The sequence below is a fragment of the Teleopsis dalmanni genome, chromosome X (genome assembly GCF_002237135.1).
Source record: "Teleopsis dalmanni isolate 2A chromosome X, ASM223713v2, whole genome shotgun sequence".
In the NCBI taxonomy this organism is placed as follows: Eukaryota; Metazoa; Arthropoda; class Insecta; order Diptera; family Diopsidae; genus Teleopsis; species Teleopsis dalmanni.
Window position 1 is genome coordinate 15,996,517 of NC_051848.1, and position 26,350 is coordinate 16,022,866.

The following is a 26,350-nucleotide window of genomic DNA, read 5'->3' on the forward strand; positions in this document are numbered from 1 at the left end:
AATATACATGCCACAGTTATAGTTAAGCTCATAAAAAATACAATAAACATACTAAAATATATGAAAAATACTTTAAAAGAAATTTATGTTGTTTATATGTTCACATAATTTCCACATTAACCATAACCATATAATATATATGTTCGACCATTATAGCTCCCGAACATCGCACACACTTCAGCGTATTATGAGTTAGTGTGCATAAAAAATTTTAAATTTCAATAAAATTCAGTAACTGCTCCTGCAGAACATCCAAAAGTGTACTTGAGTCATTCATTGCTGCCGCACAGCACTCGACACTCGACAGCCGCATTCATTTGCAGCTAATTACCTGAAATTCTATCCTAATTGAAAAGCGCATAAAATTCCCGAGCTCAAAAAAAACAACAAAAACAAAAAGCAAAAAAAAAGCAAAAAAAAATAATTAAAAAAGAACTGCAAGTGGGAACAACAAAAACAAATAGAAAATAAAAGAAAGCTTGGAATAGAGACAACAGGAGTGAAGGGCATATACCATAACACGTATTAATGCAATGCAAGTTACTCATACGCCCTGTAGTTCTAAAAACGTTAACTCTTATCATTGCCTTTGCTTGTTTGCTTGTTTGCTTGTTGGATCGCTTGCTGGCTGGCTTGCTAGCTGGCTTGCTTGCTTGTTTGGCGTAATAAAGGAGAAAACTATATATGAGCAGCACAGCATTTTAAGAGCTGCACGGGGAATAGAGCACAAATTCAAGGGGAGTAGTTGTGTAGTAGAAGTAAATTTAAGTATGTGTAAGGATACGTATTTTAAATAACTTTTAATTTTTTTCGTGTTGATTTCTGCTTTTATTTGCAGTTTTAGTTTTCTCATTTAAAAATGCACAAAATGACACTCAAGTGTATGTGCATGAAATTGAAATTTCTATCCTTGCAGTACTGAGTTGGCTTATGGCAGTAAACGAATTTCATCTTGTACATTGTTTTACTGCAGGAGTAACGCAATTCGCTTGCTGGAGCTAACAAGATGAGGCGAGTAAGTATAAATCAAGTTGTTAACCTTTTTATTTAATGTTTACTTTATGGAGCATTCCCATATATATTATTAAATTATTTTGTAATTCAAGTTACGTGAATAATACTCGTATTCAGCGTGAGTTTAGCGAAACTGCGAATCATTTTGCAGTTGTTATTTTTTATTCAAATAATATACTTTATGCGAGATTTGCACAATATTCCTTGTAGATACTTGTTCCCAACAACAAATACAAGACACAAATACAACAATTTTTGTTGTAGTGTCACAGTACCCACTAAAGCCACCTCTTAGGAATGCATAGATAATAGATTCCAAACTAGAGACCGTGAACTAGTCCCAGAGCTAGGACTAGTAAGGCTTAACATTTACATAGCATGAGACTCTTTTTTCACACTTAACATGCATTTAGAATTTGTAATAAAGTAGTGGCCATAAACTGTGAATATACATATTCATATTGATTTATTTTACTTGATATATTGATATACTTTAAACATTTTCGATAAAAACAATGATTTTCAATAAAATAAGATGAAATTTTAAAACATATCACAATCCTTAAAAAATCCATACCTACGATTTTTAGTGATGAAATTAAAAATACAGCCACAAGAAAATAGAATATACTAATATGTGAGAGATATTAGACATAATCACATTACGGCCTAGTCGACGCCAATAAAGTGCAAATTACTAAAAAGGTTAAATGCAGTATTTAACTAATGGTAGAGAAATTCGAAGTCACATTAAAGTTATGAACTGAATTTCTTAAAATGTTTATTAATTTATGCACTGCATACAATACTAGTCCAATATATGTTATGAATCATAAGATTAATTAAAGAAAAATTGTAGTGAAGACAATGTTAATTAAGTATCTTAAGATGCCGAGCTATTACTGCTTCTAAAATTGAGATTGTTGCTTTCATTTTTAAAATGGAAAGTAGGACTTGCTCGACACTAATGCGTTAGCGAACGATATACCTAAGTGAGCAACCCACGTCAGATTAAGAAATAAATCTCTATAATATGGATCCAAAACTACAATTCAAAAAAGAACATGGAAAATACTCTAAGTCCATGAATTCAGCAGAGTAGAATTTTAGATCGTAGTGCAAATCTCCCAACATTATAATAACAATAACAACGGTAAGTGGAAGAAATATAATACGAGTATAATTCATTTATTGAAAAGTAGTCTCAAAAACTGTCGCCTCTAAATAATTTTCCTTCAAGACACTAAAGAAAATTATTATATTATGCCAATTATTTTCAGCATCTCTCTTCTTTGTTAATGCGAATATACATAGTTTAGCAATGACCCTATCTCATTAAGATACAACTGTGATTAGTTTTCCCAGGACAGACTCACTGATATGTATCTATAACTGAAATTCTTTAAACTCCTTTGTAAAAATTATACTTATGTAAAAAAAATTTAAACTTGAAACAAATATCTATAACTACATCAATTATAAAAACATGAGCTGATCGTGTTATCTAGTAAGTAAAGTCAATTTAGCATTCAATACTCATTTAATAATCAGTAGATTTTAAGCAAAAACATTCATCAATTCATATATACATAATAAAAATTTGAAAAAAGGACGATGTCCTGCAATGACATAAGAATCAATAATCCTAGAACCTAGAGCATGTATAATTTAAAAAAAAACTTGTCGCGTACTTAATATCATTTAATATGTATACTTACTTAATACTTATGTTTATTGTTTGACTTTTGCTGCCATTTTCTGACTTCCACTTTATACTAGTATATAGTATCTATAGCGTAGCGTAGTATGAGTATAGTATAGTATATAGCGTAGTATGAGTATATAAGTATTTCTATAATTATATAATTTTTTTATTACATATAGGAAAAAAGAATTTGAGGAGAATAAATGAGTCAGTATATCGCTGACAGACAAAAGAAACAGTACGTTTTAATTCCATTCTGATCCACTCGACCATAACTGTCCCATTGAGCGTATATCACATTTCATTCTTTTTTCTTTGTGAAAATTGACTTTTGAGAATCTCTAACAGTGTTCTTTCTTTATGTATTTACTCTATATGATCGAATCCTCACCTTTAATTCAAAATTATATACTTAGTATTCAGTACCAAACTTATACAAAACTTATCTCTTTAGACATGACTTCAATTCTGAAATTTGATTAAAATTGATATGCTCCTGATGCACTGAAGTTCTGACCTGAAGTTCTATTAAAATTTTACCTGGTTTTTAAGGCATAGATAGATATTGATATTCAATAGAATTCAATATTTCTGGTCTTAATTTTTCAAGAATTTTCAATTATGTTACTGCAAAATTGTGACAGTTTTTATGCAAAATCCAAGTAGAAAAAATCTAATGAAATTAAAATATGCACGAAATGAGCAAAAAAGTATGCTACTGCATAAATAGTTCAGGGGTCAGAGGCGTTGCTTTTAAGTTTGTTCGCTTTTCCAACCATTACTTGCATGCATATGCATTAGAAGTGCCACAAGATACCGTATGATGATGATGAGAACAGAAGACCACGTCAGCACAATAGCACACACACCTACACATAAGGAGTCATGCATAGAAGCAATCATTCAGCTCAGCGAAATTTGCACAATTTTCACACCTCATTCAAATGAGTACGTGCTCTGCCGTTCCTAACACTGTCACTATACACTGTACACTGCACACTGTACGGTGTACGGTGTATGCTGCACTATGCACTTATGCACATAAGCACCCACCCACACACACACACATACACAGACTCACGAACACTTTATGTCATTTATGTCATTTTTTATTGCATTGCGTTGCATATGTGCTTAAGTTTTTGAGTGAATTTTTATGAGCGCAGTTTGCTCAAAGAAATTTGAATTGGTAAAATTGATATCAAAATTTGAATAATTTATGCTATAAAAACTAATGTAATTTTATTCAGTGTTAAATTGTATTCAAGTGTATTGCACTCTCGAAGATACTTAAACACCTTCAAAGTAACGACTCAAACTTAAAATTGCGTCATTGCGTCTATGCGTCAATACATCCAGTTAACTCAATGCATATGGGCAATTTTATAATTTATTTATCTTAACTGTTAAAATTCGTTGCAATTTAAAATATGATGCCGTGAGATACAATTCTGTTTGCAAAGTAATAACAGTATTACCTCGATTAATGCAACCCTTGAATATCTCAACACCTCCACTATTGCAACCTCTTAAATCTTTCCTGTAAATTTGAAAATTGACTACCGCGAAGTATGTATTCTTACATTCTAAATATTTTATTTGTCACTTATGTGTATTTATTTGCTCTCCTATGCTCTATTATGAAATCATGAAACTATTTTAGGTGTTTTTTCTAAACAAGAAATGGATGAGTGGGTCAACGAATTTTTTATGAAAAATGTGTCTCTTGCTGAACAACATGACATCGGTTCAGATTCGGAAACTAAGGCCATGTACTTATACTTATAATCAAATAAGACGTGACTATAAATGTACTTAACACATGCATACAATGGGGTAAGGAAAATTCCATACCTCTTTCAAAAGTTGTAACACTTATAGATCTAAAAAATAAGGCAGTTAAAATTAATCTTAATTGCAATAAAAAGCAAGCTTAAATAATAAGTTCTTGTCATAAAATATTATCGCAATTCTGTTGTTATAAATATAAATAAGTAATCATGTTATTTTCTAATAAACTTTGTCTTAATGTCTCTTTACTTGTTTTAAAAATTTTAGATGCACTAAACAAACCAAACCCGATTATTGCAACACCCTCGAAAACTATTAGTTGCATTAATCGAGGTCATACTGTATCTTCATATGAATTTTTATGAAATATATATGTACATATGTAATCTATTCTTTTTCATATGCCAGATCGATGGAAAAGTGGAGGATATTCGAAGCCTTATGTGATATGATAGAACTGAATGCAAACGGTTTTTATCGCTACCAAGTGAGGTTATCCTCTCTGTCCGAAATGAATGAAAAAGAAACTCTACAATATTTTAGAGAAAAAACATGCCGTTCGTAAGCTCTACCAATTACAGTACTTCTGGACTGAAGTCCAGTGCACATGCTATCTGTAACAGAAGTAATTAATTTTCTAAATGGCTTTGATAATAAATGCAAATGACTACAAGAAACAGAAGTTAACTTATTCGTATATCTATTTTTAAATTATATTGTGTTATTATTTATTATTTTTCCTACTTTTTCAGATCATTTTAAATCATATGTGATTGTATAAAGAACTTATCAAAATAATCAATGTACCATTCCCGTATATTGACCATATATTGTTACTCTCAGCAACATTTGTATAGATATACCATTATTTACTTACCTATATATACCATCAAATGAGGTATTTGATGTTTGATTAAATTTCATTTAAGGCTTCTTTATTCAATCAAGACCCCATACAAGATATCTTAATTAATTTCTAATAAATTGAAGCGAACCATACAAGCAATCTCAAACTCTCGTTTTTAAAATACCCGGAAAGTTCTTCAGATACCAGCAGTGTCAACCATTAGCAAAATACTCGTATTTACAGTTTCCAAAATATTTAGTTAGAAATTTTTATACAGCAGAGTTAGAAGCATATTTACAGTTTAATTACAAACTATTTCAATACATAATCTTTTTTTAATAAACATTTATTTTATTAAAAATATATTGTATACATTATATAGTAGTTGTTAGTATAACCAATAAAAGACAAAATTATGCGGAACCGTTAGTAGTAGTTGGTAATATATATAGTCATATACACACATGTATGTATATACATACATGTATATGTGGAGGAATATTTGTAAATTCTTTGTTTACATATATAGTTAATATTGTGTATAAATATATTTTGAAATATATTAATTTTTTACATTTATTAATGCATATCATATATGAAATTCAAAGCATTTCTTAGGAAGAATTAAATAGGAGATTGTCTGATACATAACACGCATTTAAATAATGGTTTTGCTTATATACATACATATATATATATATATATAATTTCATTTTATACATTTCCAATATATATACATACATATATATATCTATATATATATTTAGTTAAATTAATAATATAAAATACAAAGCTTGGAGAAAATTTTTACAAAGTTAATAGAAATGTTATTGCGCTACTAAATTTTGTTACAGTAAATTGTTTGCCTTACAGCCATTTTGTTTACAAAATATAAATATAATATAATATAATAAAATATAATGTAATGTCATATATATATATATATATATATATTATGTTTTAGGCTTTATTTTACCTCGGGATCATCGAGATTGCCTTTGGGTATTTCGTTTTCATTGGGTTTCTTAGCCAGCGGTTCACGGCGCTCATCAGATTCGTCATCGTCATCATCATTTACCTTATTGGTTTTAGGTGCTGTTGTGACGGGACTTTGGCCATTTGTTCTAGTTTCGGTATTGACATCAGTGTTGGTATTGGTATTGGTATTGGTGACATCTTCGCCAGATTCAAGAGGGCGAATATTCACAATGCGTACTTTGAAAACACTGTTCTTGTCTCCATATCGAGTTTCGTTAACTTCAACACGATGGCCATCAACAATCTGGAGTGAAAGTGAAAAGAAAGTGTGTTTATACACTTCACGAAGCATTGGAAATCTTGGGAGAAGAATGAATTTAAAATTTCTCTTCAATAGTAACCAATGATGGTTACTTGAGAATTTGTTGTGATTATTTTTTTTTCCGCCTATACTTCAAAATATAAAATTCTAGTATGCTTTGAAGATTCTTACAATATTTTTATTAGGAATGTGAGCCGAGTGATTTTCTGAAATTGTTAGACTCGCCATTTCGATATTCTGACCCATGAATCAGTTTCAATCGGGTTATTCAACCTCCAGACTAGCGGTCTGAGAGAATTTGTAAGTCAGTATTGTCTGGTTCGTTGTTCTGTTCATATTTTGGTTCATGGTTAGGTTTAATTACATTAAAAATTTAGAAATTCCATTTCAAAAATGATTCGGTTGAGCACCGGTTTTAAATAGTTCAAAAATTCATGAATTCATAATTGTTCATTAATTACATGTAACATCGAAGATATTTCGGTATGAAACTACAAACAGAAAACCTGAGCCAAATACAAACTTTAGGCCAAAAAGCATTGAAAAGCATTGAAAAAAATTTCTTAATTATTTTTTTTAATGTTAACAAATTAAAAGTCAATTTAAAAACGCTTGTCCACCGCTTTCAGTCTTAATTTAGAAAACATTTCTTCTTTTTGAAAAGCGAAAAGCATTTTATGTTAAGGCTATAGCTAGAGTGAAAGTTTATTGGCGCTTAAAGCCTTTCTGCAAAATTCGAAAATGTGATTGTTTCTTTGTTGATGAAAACGAATAACAACATAAAATACAGATTACCAACCTTTACTTCGGACGTAGTATTACCATTTTTGGGATCGATATTGAATGGATTACCACCTTCTTCGCTGGAATCATCAATACCGCCGGATAAAGTAGCAGGCCATAAGCGTGTACGTAAACGACGGAAAATATCTGTGAAAAATAGAAATATACAGAAAAAATTTTTAAAATAGAAAGACAATATTAAATTCAGCTAAAGCTTCTTATGTTTCTTTACCGAGTAATACATTTTAAGATAATAAGAATTATGAAAAAAATAGCTGCTTAAATGATCATAATATAATATTTTTAAAACCAAGAAATTTTTTAATTTTTAGTTGAGTGAAGTTACCCCAAGAACGGGTAACTACACGACTGTTTTAGATACTACCAAATCTTCATCACAATGTTTAAAACTGAAAAGTTTTCTATCGATTTTTTGAAAGACAAATATTTTGCGATATCCAAAACACCTTTTTAGTTAGCACAAGAATAAATACAATTGATTAAAAATCAGAAACTTTTTCGATGGGAAAATATCCTTACTTTTTTATATGAAATAGATTTCTTCTATACCTTACAAAATGGGTTCATATTTATTTATTTTGCGTGTTTATGCAAGAATCAAAACTTCTACTAACAACCATTCATTGCCCCTTAGGTTGCCAGAGGAGGCAAGCAATCATTTTTTCCATTATTACTCCATTAATCATACTTGTTATACCACACAGTTTTCCAGATGATGACATTTAAAGGATCTGACAAATATGTCCGAAGCCAGCTTAACTCTAACATGTCTATGATGAATAGATCTGTTAGACAATGAATTCGCTTCGTTTGTTGTCCTAAGGAAAGACAGAGTCTTCTCCTCTTTACCGTAGCAGTTCCTGCAGAGTCAAAACACATGTAATGCTGGTTTACTGAAACGCAATAAATCTTTCATTATTTTTTTATTCAATCTAGGTCCTATTCGTGGAGTTCTAGTGATCTTATATTCTTTGCGATTAGTACATGTCATTTGTTACCACAATTTTGGATATGCGTTGAGGTATTGGTCTCTTTTATGGTACATCTACTATGGAGAGTCATACGACCACCTCAAATATTACCTCTCTCGCGTCAATATCCCCATACTCAGGTGCTTAGTATCCTTTCGTGAACTCTTTTTGATATCTTATTTCGCACGTGAGCTGAATTGTATCTCTTAAAACCTATTATAAAGCTTACTAACTGTAGTGTTCACTTTGCTTCTATCAGTAATTTAATAAGTTTGCGAATATACTAATATCCTTCATCCATCTAGCATCAAATATATCTGAATTAAATTTCTTTAATTCTGAAAATTTAAAAAAGTGAAACGAATCTACTAAAGTGGTCTTCATTCTTTCCTTTGAAAGTTTTGTGAATTTTCACAGGTGCAAATATTTTCCTTTTGATACATCGTAAATGCTGCTAGGCCATTTATTTAACAATCTGCACGTCTGTCTGCGCGTCCTTCTGTGAACTTGTTTTTTGAGTCCTCGCTGCTATCTGTGTGCTCTATTGTCTATCTACGCATATGTTTGCATGTCTGCTTCCTCATTTTCATATGCTGCTGGTACTGTTTCGTCTCGCTCTCATTGCCGCCGCAGTCGCAGCTGATATCTCCGCATTTGAAACTGTCTGACATCCATGGCATTTGCTAATGCACTTTTCAGTTTAAAATCCTTAATCCGTAAACGCACTAAAAAGCATTTTCAATGTCGTTTATTGTTTGTGCTTACAGCAACCAATCAAGCTGTTTCCACATGTCACTTCATCTACTTCATCTCTACTGTCTTTCATTTTTTCATTTTAACATTCAATTTTCATGCAACCGATTTTTACATGACCAATATTTGTACTGACTGACTACTGTAGCTTATAGTTTTTCCCGTCGAAGAGTATACCTCGATGTGGTACGAGGGCCACTATTTATATTTTGAGCCTTGGCAACACTGCTTATTGTCAGGTGTCATCTGACGTTTCCATACGAAAGCTTGACATTATTTAACAAAACCTACTTCAGACTTTTTGTCAAAACATCGTTATTTTTGGAACTTACAGTGATTTGGTGATTTGTGAATTGAGTGTTTGCGAAAAAATGAAATTAACGCAAGAAAATTTTCATGATTTATCACGACTTTCGACTTTCATCGTGGATTATCAAGACAAAAGTGCATCGATCAACTTACTTCCATATTTGGCGATGAAGTAAAATGAACATCCTTTGCCACTGTGAAACGCTGGTACAATGATTTGAATCGTGGCCACAATTCGCTCACAGACGCAGGCGAAATTCGTGAAGGTTGTCCAAAATCAGTTGTTCAGTTGTTGTGCCAGAAAACATTGATGCTGTGCAAAAACTGATACTGTGAAATTGAGGCATTATTGAACCCTAGGCATTAGTTCCACCAGCATATAAAGAAAATTATGCACGATCATTTAACCGTGAGAAAGGTTTGTTCTCGTTGGATCCTATCCCCCATCATTTCACAAAATCTCAAAAAGATGCTCTTATCGATTGGTGCACACAAATGCTCAAGAAGTACAATGGTGGTGCTTCGAAAGACGTTCGAGTATACAAGATTGTAACACAGGTGACGAATCTTCGATATGTGCGTGTAAGCCGGAACGTAAACAGCAGTCGGCTATGGTTGTTTCCAGATTAATCAAATCCAACAAAACTTGTTCGAGCTCAAAGTACTTCGAAGCAAATTGTCTCTTGTTTTTTCGCAAAAACTGGTCATCTGGCATCTAAACGGATAATATTAGAGGAACGTAAAACGGTCAATTCCGAATGGTATACAACCATTTGTTTACCGGAAGTCTTCAGTGAAATACGGAAAACAAACAACCGCCGTCAGATCATTCTCCATCTCCATCAAGACAATGCGAGTGCTCATACTTCTTGTCTGAGTGTTGAAATCATTCAACAAATCGAATCGTTAACTTCTTCTTGTTTCCGAACGTCAACAATAAATTGCGTGGACAATGAGTTTTGTCGGCGCAAGAATCAGAAGCCGTTGTTGCATTTAAAACCATGTTTTGGATATGTCTGAAGAAGATTGGAAAAAATGCATTGACAAATGGTTCGAGTGTATGCAAAAGTGTATTATTCATAAAAAAGAGTACTTCGAGAAACAATACAACAATTTTTAACGACAAGTTAGCATTTTGTCATTGTGAAGCTCAAAGTATAAATGACACTCTCATTCATTATGACTGCAATAGCAGCACTCCCTCTACTTTATGGAATAAAAACCCACATCTTTTTAATGAATTATCTGACATAAACCAATTCCCAATTTTCACAAATTATATTGCTGAACTCGTATTCGAGAACGAGTTCATGTGTTTCCGCACTTCGACTAATGCACTTTTTGGCTTAGTGTCAGTTGCAGTGTAAAAGTGCCATTTTCAATGCAATATTATTCTATATTAACTAATTTTTCTGCCCTTTCATGCACTCAAATGAAACCTTAAAAGAGTTTTTACAATTATTGTGTTCCAACATAGTTTCAAGCGTAAAAAGTATCTACTTTTCAAGGTATTCGGAGCAATGGTTGATGAAGAACATGAGTTCTTCATCAACACATCAGAGGCGGCGAACTCACGACGAGACTTTGGCAGGAATACCAAAAATAATGGAAGCTAACTAAAATATGAGCAGAACATGATATACGAGTGAAATGTGTCGTACATTTCTACTATTTTATTGTCACGAAACTCTTTTCATAATCCAATAAATTTTTTACAAGAGATGCAGCAAATCGTAGAATATCGTTGGAAGTAGTTGAATATCGCTGCAAATAGAAGTCAATTGCATGGAATGGAATTTCACTTTCGAATGCACAAATGGCAAATGTTTCTGAATTTATGTTCCTGCGTATGTACACCAAATTTGGGTTAAATTTATATTTTACCCAAACCGATCTACTTATCTTGTAGCTAGACGAACCACGTGGTTGGGTCTCTGTGTCTGCTATGAAAGATTGAAGTGACGTTTTGAAAATTGCATAAAATTGCACACTTTTGTGCTTCCATTTGCTGTGTGTGAAATGTTAGTTGAGTAACTTTAGAATTCTTATGGCATTCGAATGGGATTTCGATGGATTTTTCAAAACCATTTTAAGATTTGGACATATATGAATGCAAGGTACAAACTTATTATTAAAAATATTTGTTAAAAATAATTGCTAAAATATATGATTTTCTCTAAAAATGAAATTATAATATCATTTTGTAAAAACATCTTATATGTAATTTTTCCAATATTTAATAATATACTACGCTCTAATTTAAGCTTTAGACAATTCCTGTCTTCCCATTGTGCTGTACATAAAAAGTATTCGGAGAAGACAAGCGGACCAGTCAAATATTAATCCATTTTAAAACAGCAAACGATCAATTTTATACTTTATATGTCACAAAAACGATCCCATGTTTTACGATCGTTCACTTTTCTTTAAAAACTACTATTAAAGCAGTTCATAAACTACGTAAACGCATCATGGTCAAAACTCTATCATGTCAATTTACAACTAATGTTCCTTATCCCTTAACCCTGTCAACAATCTTACTTTCTGCATGTTCGAATTAAGTCAAGAAGCACAGCTCTTGGGAATACATTCATTAGTTTCAATGCAGAAAAAAACTGACAGAAAACTTTCTTCCGTGCTATTGCAGTTATTTTCATAGGAAAGATGACCATCTACCTTAAAAAAACCATTTATCTGAAGCTTCTAAATAAAATCCAAACAGATAATGCTTACAGTTGCCTTAAGGAGATCCCAGAGTAAAGCACGAAAGGTGTTTGTTAGGGAACAAAATGCTAGGGAAATACTATAGCAAGTGCTATAGCAATTCAGATAAAAAGGCACGACAATAAGATTTGATCCGTAGCCGAAGTACTCTGCTATATGCAATATCTGGTGTAGTTCTATACAAGAAATCAACCATTTCGTTCCACAATTCAACTTTGTTAAACACTTCAAGACGTGAATCCTTTTTAGAAATTAGTAAAAATGAATGAAGAGAACTTAACTTTTATTTAAGTGGCTTTAATACTGAATTGGATTTGGATCTTTTTAGAGAGACACACGCTTTAACTAAAGCCATAATAAATTAACCAAAAATGGTATTATACTATCTTGGATGCCGACAAAAACCTAATAAGTTCTGGGTCAATGAGGCCACCTATTTAACATCTAACTTAGTATGGTGGAAATTTGATAGGAATAAAATTTGATCAAGTTTATGGTTGTGGATTATATAACTAATCAATGGTTATTTGAAAGACATTCTCTTACGTTTTAAAGATGTTTTTGAAATTCTGAAAAGAACGAGGAACAACCAAAGAGATTTTCGTAGTTGCCCGTTCTTGTTAGAAGTATAGCAAGGACAACAAGCAGTGAAGGTAAGTTAATCAACTAAACTGACTGTCGTTATCAACTAACTCAACCCAACCTCGGTCAATAAGAAATACTACAACCTGTATCTTTTCTTGAACTCCTTTTTGAAATAAACAAATACCATATTCTTCAATATCGAAACGAGCATTTTTCCATTTAAACAATCAGTGTTGAAATATATCCTTTTAGATTCAACTACATTGTTTTGCAGTCTCAAACAGATGTGGAAGAAAATATATTATTCTAAAGCAACAAAAATTTGTTGAAAAATATAGTATTTAAAACTATTTTCCATTTATCTAAATAATTTCATGACTTGATAAATGATTTCATTTTCTTGTTTTTATTTGAGAATGCACTAATTTGTTGCTTGCTTTAGTAATTGCTGAAGCCATTAGCTGATAACTTTTTAATACAAAAAATTTTGGCAATAAAATAAATTCAATAACTCTGGGAATAGCCAGAGTAAATGTTTTTAATGCGCAAATATCCATATAATATTAACAAATAAAAGCAAACAAAATGCTTTCATGTAATTCCTAATATCTAAGACATCTGTTAAATGCACGCAAAGGAGCAATTTTTAATTTTAATTAATAACAAAAGTTTTACCATTAAAACTAAAATATAGAAAACAATAACATAAATATAAACAGTGTTCCAAATTAGGGGTACATAGACAGCACATGTTTTTGTTAGGGTTTCAGAATATTTCACTTGGTGAATAAAGATAAGAAACCATTGAGTAATTTAATATCTTAATAATATCAAACTATATAACTATATAAGCATATTGCATCATGAATATTTAAATTTTATATGCCATTTACTCACTTGAAATAATACATATTTAGATAAACATAACATATATAAAAACAGGTTAAAATGAGACTAATGAATGTGTTATATTATACAGGAATAAATATCACGTCATTCCATATGAGTTATCGGCAAAATTCATATGATTTGGGAATCGCATCTTCGTGATAAGTTACAGAGGGTTTTTGAAACAATTGAAAAAGCTGAATTTAATGTATTAGTAAAACATTGGATTCTAATGGAGAAAATACTATAAATCACACTTCGCGAAGGAATTCGGCCCCCAGAAAAAAAAATTGGTGCTGAAACCGCAAACTATTTAAGGCTAAAAATAAATCGCTCTACAAAAACGGAATCGGTATTGATCTATGTTAGCAAAACGTTGCATGGAATGTATTAAATGTGAAAAAGTCTATATTGGTAAATGAATTCGAATAATCTCTAAAAGTTATTACGCGATTAGTTATCTGTCGACCATCATTATTGAATGATGGTAAAGTAGATATTTTAAAATTGTAGGTGTTGGTCATCAAATTAGATTTTTTTTAATTTTTAATTAAGTTTCAATATACGCATTATAAGGGTTCTCAAGCTCTAATGACCCCTAACTACTATAGAATTTGTATCTGATTTTGGTTTTTGTGCAACAAAGTATCGATAATCATTAAATACATAAGAGTGCATAGGCAGGCAGTTCATATGCACATGAGTATTTATAGCAATTTATAAAAAGTATATATAGAGACATAAAAGTATATATTCCATAAAGAGTTTTTTGTTCGGAAGTATATGTGTATGTGTATGTGTATGGTTATGCAGGCATTTTCGTTCATTCAAGTATTAAAACAAACTATCTTTTATCTGCTGACATTGCTAAATATCTGTATATCTGTATGTTTCCTTGCATGTACGTTTGTATGTACATTTGTATTTATTTTAAACATGCGTCCATGCGTTTATGCGTTTATGCGTTCGTGCGTTTGTGCGTATATGCGTATATGCTTCGCTCTAATTTTTTTCAATTTTTTTGTTTTCGTTTGTTAAGATATTTACGCTTTTTTAACTTTTATGTATAGATTTTCTGTGAATTGTGAATGTTGTTCCTCTTACTGTTGCCATTCGAGGAGTGCGTTTGTTCGCTAAGATACTCAATACTCGTACAAGTTTGTTTATGCGTATTTTGTGCATTCTTAAAGAAGATTTATGAACTCCCAAGTGGAGCGTACGTGGCCTTTGAGCACTTTAGCAAATGTTGTGAAAACTTTTCATTTCATTGGGCACACAAACCGTACTCCATATTCACTTGACTACATACAAATATTCGAAATATATATACATATATATATATATTTGTATAAAAATTGATAATAAAATGAATGAAACTTTTGTATACTTGGCATATATATAAAGTGCAGAGATGTGGTTAGCTTCAGCTTCTATATGGTTTTATATTTAAACTTTGTTTATGCTTTTAATATTTTGTTTTGCATTTTTTATATTACTTTTTTATTTTTTTATTTTTTTTATTATTTTGTATTTTAATATAAACATTTTATTTTGTTTTAGTTTTAAGAGTATTAAGAAATTTGACATAATATTTTGATTAATTGTTTGAGTTAAGTGTAGTTGAAAAGTTGATGCGAAAATGTCTTAGTTTGGTGCTCTTTTGATATTTTTTTTTTGCATCTTCCAAATCATTTCAGATGCCTTTAAGATACTTTGAAGTTTATGAAAGGACTTCCTACTCTCTTTGACTTTGTTAATAATAACGTAACAATAACATAAAAGCAGAAAGTTTTTGTGCTCAAGTAAAATAAGGAATAAAAATACTTTCATATAACTGTGCTTGATTGCTCGTAGTGCTTGGCTTTTTCAATCGAAGTTACAAGAAAGTGTCGATATCTTAGCAAGTTAAGATTACAACTTTGTTATATTCTAAAAATTTTACTGGATAAATTAAATATTACAACTTTTTTGGTGAAAGTTAGAAACAAACGAAGTATTGCAAGCTTGAATTCAACTCAAGCATTTCTTATATTTCATTACTTATAAAAATATTAAAAAATAATTCTTCGATAATTCTAACAACAATAATTCAAAAAATAAATTTAAACACAAGTTAACAAAAACCACATCACCAATTCGGGACAAATTGGTACGATAGATATTGGAATGGTTTTCAGCTCCTTTACCATATTTATAAGTTAATCAATTATACAGAGTGAAGGCAAATTGCGATATCTTTATTTAACATAAAGTATAAAATAAATATAGAATATTTGTTAACAAATACTAACATATCATTTTTCAGTTAAACCTTCTTTAAGCTATTATTTAGTAACAAATTTTTAATACCTTCTTAAATTGATAATCAAAAATTATTTATTTTGTCTTTTATAATAAATACTCAGTATGGATATATTCAATATGACGGTATTTCTTACCATTAAACGATTTGGCTTTACACTATTCTCATTTCAGCTTCAATTTATTTAAACTTATCGGACATTATATAAATAATATATCCAAACTTCAGATTCGCAACTGATGCCAATACTTTTTCTTCTAACAATTATTATTACATATATTTTTATAAAAAGTGATTATTAACGCTTTCCGTTTTACTGAAAGAAACTAAATTCTTAACATAAACGATAAAAATTTATTATTTTATTAATAATTTAAATTTTGGCTGACCATACACCTTTTTCAGGTATTGTCAAATACCCATCATCAGTGGTCTTACAATTATTACAAGTATTTAATCATCCGTGAACAATTTTTTGAGACTGCAAGTACCAAGAATCGAACTCGTGCCCTGCCAAATTTGAAGCTCAGAGTCAGCGTTCATTAGCCAACTGATCCAAAGCCGTACTTGCCTTCATAGTTCGAACTTGCTTTTTTGTTCATTAACAAATTCACTTGTGTTATTAATTTCTTGTTTTAATATTATTGTTTTTTACGGGCGAATTCGTCAATAGTTATGGTATTTTTTGTTGTGTTATTTTAGAGCGAAATCATAAACCAGTTATTGATTAATTCAATTGATTAATTATATTTTTATTTTTAACTATTAAATTTCATTGTGTATGTATAATTAATACAATCTAAATGATTAGTAAAATGCCATTAATGTTTATACCTGTTATTTATAACTTAGGCAGAAGATTTATAGGTCAATTTCCTTAAACAATCTTCAGTGGATATTTTAATTAATTTGTTCAGTTAATTTTAATTAATTGCAATTAATTTATTTCGTATTCTTATTTCACTGAATTCACAATTCCGCTGTCCGCTGTTGTTCTGTCCTCTACTGAACATTGGCTTCAAAGACCAACAAGCAAACTACAAACCGCATTTATTAAATAATTGAAATTGTGCAAATATAATTAAATATTAGTAATTTATTTCCACTAAATTTGCTTATCAATTAAATTTGTTCATATGTATGTGCTTTATGGCAATCGCCAATGATGACTGAAAACAAAATATTGACAAATTGTGTGCCGACTCGAGCAATTTCAGTTGCATTTAATTGATTTTAAGTCATAAAATTTAATAACAATGAAAATCGTATTAAATTCGATTCGCAGTAATTACGTCAATTTGCGCTGAATATGGCCATTCCGGGCTGCGACAATTTAACGCAACATAAAATTTTAATTAATTCGCGTCCTTAAAGCGAGAAGCAAAAAATTAATGTTACGTATACGCCACGGTGCCCGGACGCCGGTTGTGCTCGTAAGATGTGCGACTGCAGTGGCCCTTCGAGCGTTTCAACTACGGTTCGATAGGAGTCAGCTAATTGTAGGTGTAGATATGTGCATCTCGCTTGCATTTAACGAATTAAACCATTAAACTTTTAACTCTATTTTCCCTCTACAACAGATATTTGGAGTTGTTATTTGAAAATAGAAGGTGTAAAAAAATATATTAAGTTGTTTTTTGATGCTTTCAACTATTTTTTAGTTTTCATTGGGCGGTATCGATTAAAGTGCTTTGAAAAATATTATATTTTCCAGTTAATCTACTGATCTAACAAAAAGTTTCTTTTACGCTTAATTAAATCATTAAATGCATAAGTCCAAACCTGCAAGTTACAGTTATACAAAGATATATATCACTGATAATGCAAAATTATTTCAATAGAAATCTTCTTAGTTTGACAGAATTTCAAGCAAGATATGATATGACAGCAAAAAGAAAGCAAAAAAAAATAAAAAAAGTTCTTCTTATTGGAATTCGAACTATTGAATGTATAATTTCTGGACACAACGCGACTCAAATGAAAGCTACAATAGTCAAATAACTGTCAAGTAATTAAGTCTTCGAATTAAGTATTCAATGATCCAATTTTTTCTGGCAAAACATCCAACATTTAATTAGTTTTGATATAGTTGCAAAAAACTAAATTGACAAAAAAAAACTTTATATGGAATCAGGGGTTGATCTACATGATAATGTATTAACTTGTGTTAATGATGTCACAAGGAAAAAAGGAAGCCTGTCTATATAATAAAAGATGCACCATTGAAATTATTTTAAATAAATAAATATTGCTTTATACCAATATAGCTTTAGTGCAAAATAAACTCGTTGCTATCACATATTCGTCCTAAGTCTCTAAACTGAATAGTTCTATAACAATAGAGATTTTATTCATCTTTTCTTTTTTGTTTATATTTATTATTTATAAATGCAATCTGTAAAAGTTACCACATATCTTCATTTTAATACAGAAAAATGTTATAATTTAAAGTTATAAACTTTGGACTTTTTAAATTTATGAACGATTGAATAGAAACTTACTGAATTTTTTTTTTTAATCAACATTAAAAACATATGTTACTTACCATCAAATGAATCGAAGAAGCCAAAATTAAGAGAAAATGGATTTGGATTTGGTTGGAAAAATGGATAACCAACGCCAGTATCGACAACTCCTCTGAAATTTTTAAAGTCTGGATCTACACCCTGTTGACTCTTAGGCACGTCAATCACCTCCGCATCGTCAGTTAAATGTGCTACAATAGAAAAAAATGTTTGAAATGTAATTATTGTAGTTATATTTTTGTTTCTATTATTGAAAAGATGACATATCATAAAGTCATAAAACCTATTAATTTTGATAATAACAATTCAAGTGATTAATGTAATTTACATAGCTTATATATAAAACAGTAGAGAGATAACAGTCTGCAATGTATGTGTACTGTAAGAGACACTCTGTGCACAGAATGCCTTCTCTAATATTTTTTCTATGATTTTGTTTATTTTTGATGTATATACCATGTACTATATAACATACATGCTATATACAAATCTACTTTAACATCATTATTATATGAATTTTACATACCAGGTTCTAACCTTTTAAAAACGATTAATATTACTTATAGAATAAAATCTAGAATGACAGACGGCAATAGAACAAATCAGCATAACAAACTAAAGCTTTCATTGTCTAATATTTTAAGCCAAAAGGTAAGGTCTATTGAAAACGAACAAATCGAGACAAAATTGTTCTACTTTGCTACTCTTTCTATATTTTGGTTTTAAATAGAAATACGCCATATTATTACCTCTGAAATTCAAATATAGACGTAAATATATAAGCACCATGCGCCATCAATCGTTTTTTGAAACTTACTTTGTAAGTTAGTTATCCAATAAAATGATATATAGATTCTTCGAGCTCCTTCTATGCAATTGGCAATATAATAGGTAATCAGTGTAGAGTTTTAAGTCTTCAAATAGTCTTCAAATGATTGCTTTTATTATGTTTTTATGTTAATTTGTGAAAAGATTAAAGTTAGGCATTGATTAACAGTTGACATTTACGTCATTAGATTTGATATTTATATCCAACAGTTCAGATACAAAATGTTTTCGGCAACATTGTATTTAATTTCTGATGATGTATAACAAACTACGAAAAGGCAATGATATTGTGGAATTAAAATATATATAATTGTTTGGAATTTATTCGATAGGCTCTATATTAATAAATACGAAAAAATTCTCAAACCATGACGCCATAATTGTGCAGCATGCCTAATCTGCTAACCCAATTATTCATATTTTATACACACTACCCAGTTACCCAGTGCTAGCACTAACGTCTGGATTACTGAACACTGCAATATTCTACATAAACGGAAATATAATAGCATAGCGTCATTTGTTACTTAAAAAATTCTAACCCAAGAATTCCTTGATGCATTGTTATTATTCATACTTACAACAACAACAACAACAACAACAACAATAGAGCTAATAAAAATTCTGTTGCAATATTCGGTACGAGCACTTTCGAGTCCTTATTACCATATATTAATTTCTATAGGAATCATCTTCAACATAGCCACATACTCACTTATTATTGTACTCATTAGCGAAAACCGCAGTAATGTGGTAAGAGAGCGGTAAACGGCGGCGGAACTGCACAAGACATAAAGCATTCATAATTATCTCGAAAATATTTGGTATTTTTGGTCTTCACAATATTCTGCAAATTTTACCGCTGCTGTATCTGCTGTTCCTGCTCTGTGGCTATAGCTGTTGGCTAAGCAATGCTGTCAACAGTGCATAATGTATACCTGGCAGGCAGTTAATACCCATACAGTATACCGCTTGGCACATACATATATATACATGCCAACCAGTACATCCGTCCCCCAACAAATGTGCTTAAATATATATATATATATATATATATATATATATATGTACAAACAAACTGAAATTAATTTATCGCCCAAATTATACGCGTGGGTTATGAATATCTTGAATGCGCCATTGTCGTTGGCGGCAACGCCGTTGCTGTTGTCATCTTCATCTTTTACTTGGTCTTCATTAAGTGGATGCCTCGCGTCTGGTGGTTTAGCTCGGCAGTTCATGCAATTTAACTTGGCAAAGAGCGAGAAGAATGTGTATTTTAAAATAAGCTAATTTTCTTGCCATGAATTATGATGCGAGCAAAAATAATTTGCCATGTCTGAGTTTTTATTTTAAATTCATGATAATTCTATTTTTTTTTTTTTATTTGGATTTTGGTTGTTTTTTGGATGAGATATTTTAGAAGAGAATTCTCGAAAAAGTAAAATCTCACAAAACGAGCAGAATATTTTTTTATCATTTATAAAATTGAAAAATATCGTAAAGCGAATGTGTGAATGCTGCCCGCTTGATTGATTCGTCGATTGATTGATTGATTGATTGAGTTTCGCTATTAGGAAAAATAAATTTTAGTTTATAAATCCGCAGATGCTACCAAGTGCGTACGTAGAAGTTTTGCAACAATGTATTTAAAAAGAAATATTATATTATTCAAAAATTAAAAAAAAACGTATTTGAATAATGAAAATAGTTCACAAAAGAATACTATTAAGAAGATCACTTTATTTTGTGGTAAGTGGTGTTTCCTCCTCCTATATAAATAAAAATTGTTCGAAACATATGTAGAAATATTCCAATAAACAAAAAATTTTGAGAAATACTGTCTATAAAATCTGATAGATTCAGCGCGCAAACAGAACTCTATCTTAAACAATATAAAAACTTGTTGGAAACATGTTAGAAACTTGAATGGATCAGACTTGGAAGAATATTATAAATAAAGATATTCCTATAATTGACATAAAGTGGAAGAGATAAATCTCTCTTTCTTTTGTGATTAATATTTTGCCATACATTTTACTATACTATATACGAAAGATTTATTCGACAACTGAAGAAAAATCAGAGTCACCTTCTTTGTGGCTGCCCAGCCTTAATCTCCACTTCTGACATTAGGAGGTCCTCAATGGACGACACTCTGGCTTTCATTCGGAAGGCGGAATGTTTTCTGTTCGGTTAGAGTCTGTTGCAGCACAAAAGATCAACTATTGTCGCAGTGCTCCGCTCCGTTGGGAGCTGGTACCCCGTTTATTCCTATTCCTACTACACACGAAGATGAGAATAATGAGATTGTTCTTTTATTTTACTAAAGTTGTTTAAAAATATGTTACTAAGTAAATTATAAAATATTAATTAATCGCTAATTAAAATGTTAGCGAATATTAAGAATATATTTGTACTCTTAGTATGATATCAAAGTGTTGTGTAAATATTTGCAAATGCCGCATTTATTACTAAAACTATATTTCAGTATATTATATATTTAATTACTTTTCTAATATCACGCAACTCAAAAACTAAATATTTCAAGCATAACTGGAATAAATCGAAACTGTCAAATCATCATCATCAATAATTCAGATAGTTTTTTAATGACTTTTCTGACTGATAAGTGTTCTTTTTTTGTTCCAAAATTCTTCTGAGCTTTCTATACCTTTTAAAGTGAATTGCTTATGTAGTGATTTTGGATCGGAAACCTGGCTTGCTAACTCCGAAAGAGAAATGAAGATTGCAATCATTCACATATCGATGCCTGTGCAACATATTAGACATATGGTGGCCAAGAACGATTTTAAATGAAGAGCTATGGAGAATAACGCACCAAACAAACGTAAATAGCGAGATAAGAAGAAAGAAGTATGGTAGAATTGAACACACACTACGTACGCCTTATGAAGATATCGCGCATGCTGCACATCCTTGGAACCCCCAGGGGACTAGGCGCAGAGGCAGACCAGCAATGACTGGAGAAGAACAGTTCAGCAGAAGACGGGCAAATCGTTTAACGAGTTGAGAGCAATAACACAAAATAGAAACCAGTGGAAAACTTTTGTAGACTCCTTAAGCTCCTAATGGTGTATGGCAATAATAATAATAATGTAGTGACCGACCCGTTGATCCATTTTCACTTTTTAAGTTTTAGAGTAAGGGATTTAAATTAATTTGTTTTTTTGTTAAGAGTATGAATATTTATACGAAGGCTTGCTGGTTCCAAGAACAAGTAAGCAAATGCCTAAGACCTATATATAAATGTATCTGTCCGTCCATACTTTTTTGTATTTTTATTTACTGAAGAAGCATATTTTCATAAGTGCCTTAATGTCAATTAATAAGTAAAGAACAATACTCTTTCTTACTATTGTTCTATGAATAAAAATAAGTAAATGGAATAAGTAAGACATAAGTTAGAATGTCGTAAAATAGGTCAGGAACAAATATAGCTTATTGCCTATGCTCGTAGCAACAAGTAAATGATTTTTGATGGGGTTAAAAAATAATAAAGACTCCTGAATGAGTACTGAGTACTTTTGCAGTGTGCATTTGTATTTGAAGTGTTTGCATTTATCTGAACCAGAGTCAAATTGCATCTGCCTATATGTATTTCTGCATGCATGTGGAAATACCTGCACTGATATCAGTAGAATGCGTGCCAATCAAGGCATGAATGACATTTTTACACAAATTGCACAGCAATTGAGCAATTCAGTGCATGAGTACACAGTACACAGATCGAAGCAATATAGATACATGTGCATCTGTGAATATGAATGAAAGTATCTGTAGATATACACATCCGGTTCAGAGCAATGTAGGACATGGTTATGCAGATTTAATAGGATTCAATTTTGCGTTAGTTATACTCCAGTTTTTTGTTTGTTTATTAGTTCACACATTTCTTTTGGAGCTCATCAAATGGCAATGCTAAAAAATTGTTGCCAAACCAAATAAAAAATGCCATTTTTCAGTAAAATCTTTGCTTTTATTGAAAATAAATATTTTTTTGTTATGAGGTTTTGGTTGAGCTTTTGCTTTTGAATCGTGCAATTCATCGGCTTTCACATACTCATTGTTTTTATTTAAAGTGTTAAACATTAAAATTTTAATGAAATTCCTTTTCGTATTCAATAATTTGCACGGTCTTTGGTTTTACTGCCACGCAGCCATGGTTCACCGCAACGCGTTGACTTTGGCGTTAAACGTAAAACCATGAAAAATTGCCTACAATTTGAGCCTTTGATGCGCTTTTCATATTCGCTTTTTTGTTTCCCGTTTTTTGGGCCAAGTTTTTCTGCTCTTTATTTACCTTAAAAACACGTCCTTATAAATGTACGTATATTCAGAACTTTACGACAATTTATGCTATATTTTTTGTAAATAAATATTTGCACTTGTAAATGACATTCATGCGATTTTTCAGCTTCTGGATGTGTGGTTGCTCCACATTTTTTCCAAATTTTCACATTTTTTAACGCTGAGGATTTCTCTTTCCTCCTCTTTCCTCCTCTTTCCTCCTCATATTGTATCTTTTTTTCCATTTTTTCGTTCTTACAATGGCAGGCATATGTCTGTAGATTTGTAGATTTGTAGATTTGTAGAGTTGTATACGAGTTTATATATGAATGTACTCGTATGTAGAGAAAATTTTTTAAATCGGCTTAAAAGTGCAGTTGACACATAAATGCCATTGTAAGTCCCATTGGGAGTCGCATTCACGTACGCATTACGTAAATGCGTTACCGTGTTTAACGTCATACCGCACTACTTACGTGGCACCTACACTTTGACACAAGCAGCATTCCGACTCAAATCTAGAAGCTCACAGTTGATAAAGTTCTACAGCGAAAATCTCTGTCAGTATCTGTGATGGAATGCGTACATGAATCAGTGTCAACCGCCAGAATTTACAGAGAGCAGCTGAGATTTATTATGTGTAAACAGATTGGATTTCTTACGATTCTTCTTCACGGTTGTATTGTTTTTTCCTATATGAGTTTTTTTTAAGAATATTTATGGTACTTATTTATTTATTCTTTTTTTCTCTCGTCTGTTTTATATAACATTAAGTTATATTTACTTACGTTTTATGTCAAAAGGCAGCGTAAACAGCGTAATTTCAATTACTTTATTCCTGATGAGATAACTTTGTATCTCTGAATTGATCGGCTTAATTTAAAAGTTTATACTTGTAAAATAGTAGCATAAAAATCACATTAAATATTTTTACATATCTTAATTGTGCACCTTTAATGCAAACAACTAGCTTTCAAGGAAGAAACATAAAACTGCTACATAGAGGACCACCAGGGAAATAGTCTTTTATCGCCTATCGAGTCATAGCTCAAACTATAATTTTCTGACGGTGTTACCTTTACAATAAGCTTAATAAACTCAAAAGCATATTTCAATCTATTAAAGTATTCGTTCAAAAAAACTTTTTAAATAAATACAAGAGGTTTGTTCAGAAAACAAGGCGACTTTCAAGGCGTGCCTAGTACATTCGATTTTAGATATGTTGTTATACAAGACCCCTAGCATATATAGACAATAGCAGCTATTTTGGATGTAGTTGTTGCTGCATAAAGATATAGACATCACAGATATAGCTATTAAACGTGTTTTGGTATACTTGACAACTGAAGTACTCCAACGTACTTGAATTATTAACTATGGCATTTGCGAATCTATTCTAAGCAAAATAAAATGGTATTCTGCCTACTTACAGAAGGCAGAGAAAATGTTAATAAAAAAAATCGCCCTAAGCGTCCAGCACATTAACAACAGATAATAACATTGAAGCAGTAAAGGAAAAAAATCGGCGCATCATAATTAGACAACTTACTGAGAATATTGCATATTGATGGTTTTTTTCAAATATTGGTCGAAACTTTCACAAGAGTATCCCTCAGGAATATTGAATAACGTGAATAACGATTCAAACTACAGTTGCCATGTCACAGTGATCATATTTACCAGACTTAGACCACTCCAAATTTTTTCTCTTCCCAGAACTCAAAAGACTCATGAATGGACGAAGATTTGCCAAGTTTGAGAATATCAAAATCGCGTCTCTGAAAGAGCTCATTATTTTATTAAAAACCACATGTCTTAGTGGTTTGAAGGATTGAATAAGGCGATGTGACAAGTCTATTATATTTAGGAGGAATCCTTTTGAAGCGGACAATATTAATATTGATGAATGAATGAAGATTTTTTGAAAAAAGTTAACTTTTTGTTGTAGAGACTTAAGTTTGTTAAAAACTCAAATGAAACTTCACAAAAAATAATCAAAAAGTATGAGCCAAGTTTGATACATATAACATATAGAAATATTACCACATAAGACGAATATTAATTGAATAGAATTTGAATAGAATTCGAATAGAAATAATGAAAATTTTAAACGAGTAGAAGCAATATAATTAAAATTTGATGTGATAATTATCTATTCTTTCTGAACGTTGTAATTTTTTTGGAGATTGATTTCTTGAAATCAGCCTTCAAGAACTTTAAGTAGATATTTAGCTTAAGAATATTAAATAAGCGAAACATAAGCATGAAGTTATTAAATTAAATCATTATGAAATATGTTTCCAATAAATCTAAAACGAATCTCACTCTATTCAGTCTTGATTTCTCGCTTAGAAGTTAAAAAAATATATTATATTACAATTATATTAGTATACAATATATAAAATTAAAATAACTACATAATGACCAACTCTCTACTATATTCATGTTAGTCATGTCCAATTCTTTCATATTTCTACCAAAGTGAATATTATTGTTTAAAAATTTTTTGACAAATCTCTAAATCTCTATTGGTAGTTACGCAGTTGGATAGAGCATAAAGTTGGTTAAATTTATTTGAAAAACTTTCAATCTATCTAAATAACAATAAAATAATTATTCGAAAGTTGCCAGATATTCTCACAGATACATATCCTTTACTCGCATTTAATGCCTTTAATTGTGTATCTAAAGTATCC

At 30.8% G+C, this 26,350-nt stretch overlaps 1 protein-coding gene across 1 annotated transcript; it reads right to left on the reverse strand.

Moving 5' to 3' along the window:
• Positions 1–6,316: 6,316 nt before the first annotated feature.
• LOC119688194 lies at positions 6,317–23,899 on the reverse strand. The gene is made up of 4 exons (XM_038102877.1): positions 23,695–23,899; positions 18,539–18,709; positions 7,457–7,587; positions 6,317–6,639 (listed from the first exon to the last, which is right to left on the reverse strand). Exons 1-4 carry the CDS (start codon positions 23,897–23,899, stop codon positions 6,325–6,327), a joined length of 822 nt encoding a protein of 273 aa, XP_037958805.1. The 3' UTR covers positions 6,317–6,324.
• Between the last annotated feature and the right edge of the window lie 2,451 nt (positions 23,900–26,350).

Excerpts from the sequence above, each read along its gene's own strand:
- LOC119688194 (XM_038102877.1), bottom strand. The coding sequence starts at position 23,899 with ATGGAAAAAAAGATACAATATGAGGAGGAAAGAGGAGGAAAGAGGAGG. Across the intron at positions 18,710-23,694 it reads TCGTAAAGTTCTGAATATAC|CACATTTAACTGACGATGCG; the intron begins GTACATTTATAA and ends TTTCTATTGTAG. Across the intron at positions 7,588-18,538 it reads CTTCTTCGATTCATTTGATG|ATATTTTCCGTCGTTTACGT; the intron begins GTAAGTAACATA and ends TATTTTTCACAG.